The sequence below is a fragment of the Diadema setosum genome, chromosome 22, assembly GCF_964275005.1.
Source record: "Diadema setosum chromosome 22, eeDiaSeto1, whole genome shotgun sequence".
NCBI lineage: Eukaryota > Metazoa > Echinodermata > Echinoidea > Diadematoida > Diadematidae > Diadema > Diadema setosum.
In genome coordinates, this window is record NC_092706.1 from 8740681 (window position 1) to 8746036 (window position 5356).

A 5356-nucleotide genomic window follows, 5' to 3' on the forward strand; every position below is an offset into this window, starting at 1 on the left:
GATTGCAGTCAGACATAGAAACGACACCTGGCCAAGCGTGGCCCTTAAAGGTGCACGGACCAGGGATGCAAGAGGGCGCTGTTGCATAGATACACTCTTACGCGACTGCAATATTCCAATCCAAGATTACGATAAAACCGACGCGTAAGGTGAGTACATGAATACATGAAAAATAGTAGAAATACTGTCAATCTCAGCTCGTCTCTGGATTATGCCGGTGCTCCTGGCTGATTCCATCGGCTACATACGGATCCCAAATACAAGATGTATGTGAAGGGGGGGGGGGGGGGGTAGAGTCATCGCGGTTCATAGTCGTTTCTTGTTTCACTGACAGCAATGTTGGCATTATTACATTGCGAAATACTCAAGTTCGGATTTAGGAAACTGCTGCCGAAAGAGGCAGCAATTCAAAGCGGCCGTTCAATCTTTGGGGAACATGAGGTCTTCTTGATAGATGACGGTTGCGAAAAGGGTGAAAAATGTGTTTGGATAATAAGGAGACCCCCCCCCCCCCTCAAAAAAAAAAGTCAAGCTTATGAAAAACACTCTTAGAAATCCCTTCATTATTGTTATACTCTATGATAAGGTAAGATTTTTTTAATTGCCTTCTTAACAGGAAAATGAAATACTATATCAGTCATTGCTTATCAAAAAAAAAAAAAGAATGCTCCTAAATAAAGAGAGAATCTCTCCCCTTCAAAAAAGTTACTTTTCAGAAAAGTAATCCTACACATTTGTAGTGTACTGTTTGTAGAGAAAGTTTTTCACCTTGCTTTCTATAGAGAAAATTGAGATACTCTTTCATATGTACGCTTCACAACTAAAACCAAAAAGTCATGTTTTGATAAACATATCGTGGCCTTACTGTCATGCCAGGGATTATTGTTAACAGACTCACAAACCATGCGTGGTTCTGTCTCCCATCCCAACCCCCCCCCCCCCCCCCAGCGTAGTATGATACACTTGATGTTTACAGTTGGGGTTTGTTTGTTTGTTTGTTTTACAATATTACATTTCGGTGTTTGTGTGTGTGTGTGTGTGTGTGTGTGTGTTGCTGTTGTTGTTGCTTTTTTTTTTCGTTGGAGCTCATACAATAATAATGATATCACATTTATTTTCAATTTCCGTCCCTTCTCTATCCTCTACATAAAGTTCCAGCATTGTGTGCTAACAGACGATGGAGAATGATGCATCAGATTCTATGTCTATGTTCTCCAAATCCTTCATTTTGTGTTTCTTCTTCCTCTCCTCTTCTTGCTAATTTTCTTTATATATATATATATATATATATATATATATATATATATATATATATATATATATATATACATAATTATATATACATATATACATATATACACTCAACAAAAAAGTAAGTTCCCCCAGCACTTTTGGATATATCTTAAAAAGTACTTTACCGATTTTCATAATTCAAACGGGAATGGATAGGGAATTGTATTACTCATAACATGAATGGCATATCATTGCCACCAGATATCATTATTGGTGTGAAAAAATGCATTTTATGTCAAAATGCATGGAAAAAAGTTGCACTGTAGTGATTTGCATTGACTTTTACACGAATAGTCAAACAATCACTTATGATTCTGAACTTTTAAGCATGTTTTTTTTTTTTTTTTGCATATTTCTCTATCTCTTTCTATTCATGAGCATAGAGTGAAGCATTTAATAATTGATATGTCCACCATCCGCTTCAATGACCAGCCGGCATCTCTTCCATACTGTTCATTAAAGTTTGTACTTGGCGCTGCTCAATGTTGGCCCTTGCTCTCTGCAGGATGCGCTGATATTCTTGCAGTGAAGTGTCATCTTTCACCTTCTTGCTTGCTTTCCGCTCAAGTTTCCTTATGGCATTAGGCGAAACCCAAAGTCTGCCGGCCACCTCCTTAACCGGAACCCCAGCTTCAAGGAAAGCTGTAGCTCTCCCTCTTTCAAAAATTTGCAGACGCGGCATGATACAAAATGGCCATAAGCACATTAATGTGATCAACCCAAACTGGAATTAAAAAGCACATGGCTTCGACCAACATTTTTATATTGAAAAGGCCTATTTTTTTTTAAAGTATGCATAACATCTGTTTAATAGGGAAGCACATTGTACCCGAAGAAATTCCTGAGAATTACATAACAATCTAAAAAAAGGTCATTTGCCAACTTGCATAGGAAATGTACACAATATGCTTCATATTACCTTAAGTGCAACTTTTTTTCCCCACACATTTTGACATAAAATACATTTTTTTTTACCAATAATGATACCTGGTGGCAATGATATGCCATTCATGTTATGAGTAATAAAATTCCCTGTTCATTCCTGTTTGAATTATGAAAATCGGTAAAATCGTTACCGATCGCCCCGTCACTGTACAGGCATGTTAACCTGGAAACATTAAACTGCACATTACTTGAATATGAGACTATTCTGAAGCAAATAATTTTACACAACAATAGATATATAATGTACTCTTAAATGAATCCCAAAAGGATTGGAACAATCATCCCCCAGCATTCCCACTGATTTCCACTGATCAGTTACTAGCCATCCCCTTTAAGTGCTTGAATAGACGCTATAACTCAAAGTCTCTTTTCCCAGTATCTACACACTTTCCCCGAGTGTGGCTTTATTTCCATCGTCCAGATAAGTTAGGAAAATATTTTTGATTGAGTTATACATCATTTCGAGGCTTAAAGTCTGCTCTTTCAACTCTTTCAACTATTTTTTTTTTTTTTGTGATGCAGGGTAACAAGTAAGGAGATTACTAGTGTAAAGAACAGTTTTACTGTATGTAAATATGTGCATCTATTTTTTTGTGTGTGTCTAAACCTTTCAGCCAGAAACGAAAATTATTGTAGCATAAAGTCTCCTGCGTTGAAGTGTGAAAGGCTTTTCAAAATAACAACTTGTATACATACATTGTTTTCAAAGATTTGTTTTCATGAATAGCTTTAAGACACTTTTTTTTTCTAATCGCAATTTCATTAAATTATCAAATCCTACTTTCATTTAATAACACCATGGTTATCGTAGAGACCAGATTTCAATCCCTTGTACAATTATTACTCTGACATTTATAATTTTGGAATATATGATAATTTGTCCTAATATTTGTCTCTGCTTTACAACATAACAACGCTTCAATTTTATTCAAAGCAATGGACATGACAGAACATTTTATTTCATTTTGTTTCTTGCTTTTTTTTGTTTCTTTTTTCTCTCTCTTGGTGGTTATGACAGGCTATACAAGAAATTGATTTTCAAGACAATGAGTGCAGCACCTATTGGAATGTCGCCAAAAGTACATTTAGATGTGGTGGTGACCGAAATGCTTTCGTCTGTAGCTGGGCAAGAACTGATCACGTGGTCTTGGGAAGTTATGGAATGGTCTTGGTATGTGATCTGCGAGCTTGTCATCGCAATTCTTGGGATCACTGGCAACGCTCTCGTCATCGTTGTCGTGTTCGGCCGTCGCTCTATGAATCGCTCAACGGATATCCTCGTCGGAAATCTGGCGATTGCTGATTTTGTCACTTCCGTCTTCTTGATTCCGCACCCAACAGTCAACTCGATTCCAAATACGTGGACGGGTGCATTATTTTGTAAAGTCATGGAAGGCGAATATTTCCTGTGGACTGCGGTTACGGCGTCGATCTACAGCCTGGTGGCAGTGTCCTTCGATCGCTTTTTCGCTGTAGTTTATCCAATCCATTTTATGCGACTCGCATCTCGTCTGCTCGTCAATCCCATCGTTTGTCTAATTTGGGCAGGATCCTGTGTCTTTATGGTTCGAATCTTCTTAACCAACACTACGGACGTGATAGTGGGAAAGTGCGTGTATCAACGACAGCCACGAAGCCTTGAAACCGTCTTCGGGATTTATGTCTTCGTGGTTCATTTCCCTCTCCCGACCGTCCTCATGCTAGTGACCCAGATAGCCATTGCACGCTCTCTCCGACTAGAAGCGCCCGCTTCATGTCGAATGAGACCACGGCATCGTTCCATCAAATCGCTCGTTCTCGAGTCCTCACGCTAACATTGACGGTTGTCCTTATCTACGTCATCTGCTGGGCTCCGGACCAAATAGCATTCCTCTCCTTCAACGTAGGTCTCACTCCTTCCTTTGTGCGTAGTACTCTCGCACGTGTAGTCATCGCCCTCGCCATTTGTAACTCCTGCGTGAACCCGATAGTGTACACCCTTCGACATCCGCAATTCCGTGAAGCCATGAAGCACTTCTTCAGAAACAAAAGCAAAAGAAATACACCAATATTTGAGGATTTGGAATTGCAAAACCGACTGGAGAAAAGTCATTTAAAGCATCGGCAAAACTCAAATCTTCGTTTGCCAAACTCGGTCGAGTTGTCGATTTGCCAACACGCCAACGTGGGATCAGCTGCTTAAAACCACACAGACCTCCACACAAGCCGCATACATTCATGAGCAGCAAATACTGGCACGAGATACAACGTGCAAGACCGACCCTTTGCACTTCATATCCTTTTTGTTCGTATGGTTTCTTTTTAATTTTCCTTAATGGCACAAGTACATGTTGTCATGCACCAACAGAACACCCGTCAGCACCGACATAACAACTGTCATACACCGACAAAACATTCTTGAATTAGCACCGAATGACTGCAACTGTTCACGCCATGTTTGCCAACTCCAACTCTCCTGTCCCGAATGGACACTTTTATTACACCCCACCCTGGTTTCACCAAGGCACATCACGGTTCTTCGTCACACCTCCCCCCAACAAGAGGAAAGTTATGAATGTAACTTTTCGACTACAAACATCTTCGTCGTAAGGCTTACTTCACTGTTCTTGTGTGCTATTCAGCTTACACAATTACAAACTCAAATAGTTTGGTGTTGTTTTCTTACAACATCACCTAGCCTACTACACTTGTAATACTGATTTTGAGCCTTATCAGAATCAGTTAACTCCGGCATCAATTGTCCTTTTTTAGAACAATACAATGTATATGAAAACTTGACAAGCCCCCTACAAAACATGTAAATACACAAATCAACAGTCTACAGTAATACACATGTGAAACTGTTTTCAACGGGTGCACATACGAGTGCACATAATCTGGAAAGATTACACCAAATGTGATCAATCATTTCTCCAGTAGTATCAATATTTTGACTGAGACTGTGCTTTCTGGTAGTCTCGACTGTAATTATATCTTCATATATTTGACTAATAAACTTCAGGCATGAATAATATATATATATTTTTTTGGTAACAATACACTTCATCTTTAAATGTGAAAACCAACGACATACACTTCCTGAAATTGTTCTGACTGTTGCAAAGATATGTCTGTTTTT

The 5356-nt window shown here is 39.0% G+C and overlaps 1 protein-coding gene across 1 annotated transcript; it reads left to right on the forward strand.

Moving 5' to 3' along the window:
* The first annotated feature begins 3344 nt into the window (after positions 1-3344).
* Positions 3345-4420, forward strand: LOC140245608 (allatostatin-A receptor-like). The gene is made up of 2 exons (XM_072325171.1): positions 3345-3847; positions 3943-4420. The coding sequence occupies exons 1-2, from the start codon at positions 3345-3347 to the stop codon at positions 4418-4420; spliced, it is 981 nt and encodes a 326-aa protein (XP_072181272.1).
* The last annotated feature ends 936 nt before the right edge of the window (positions 4421-5356 follow it).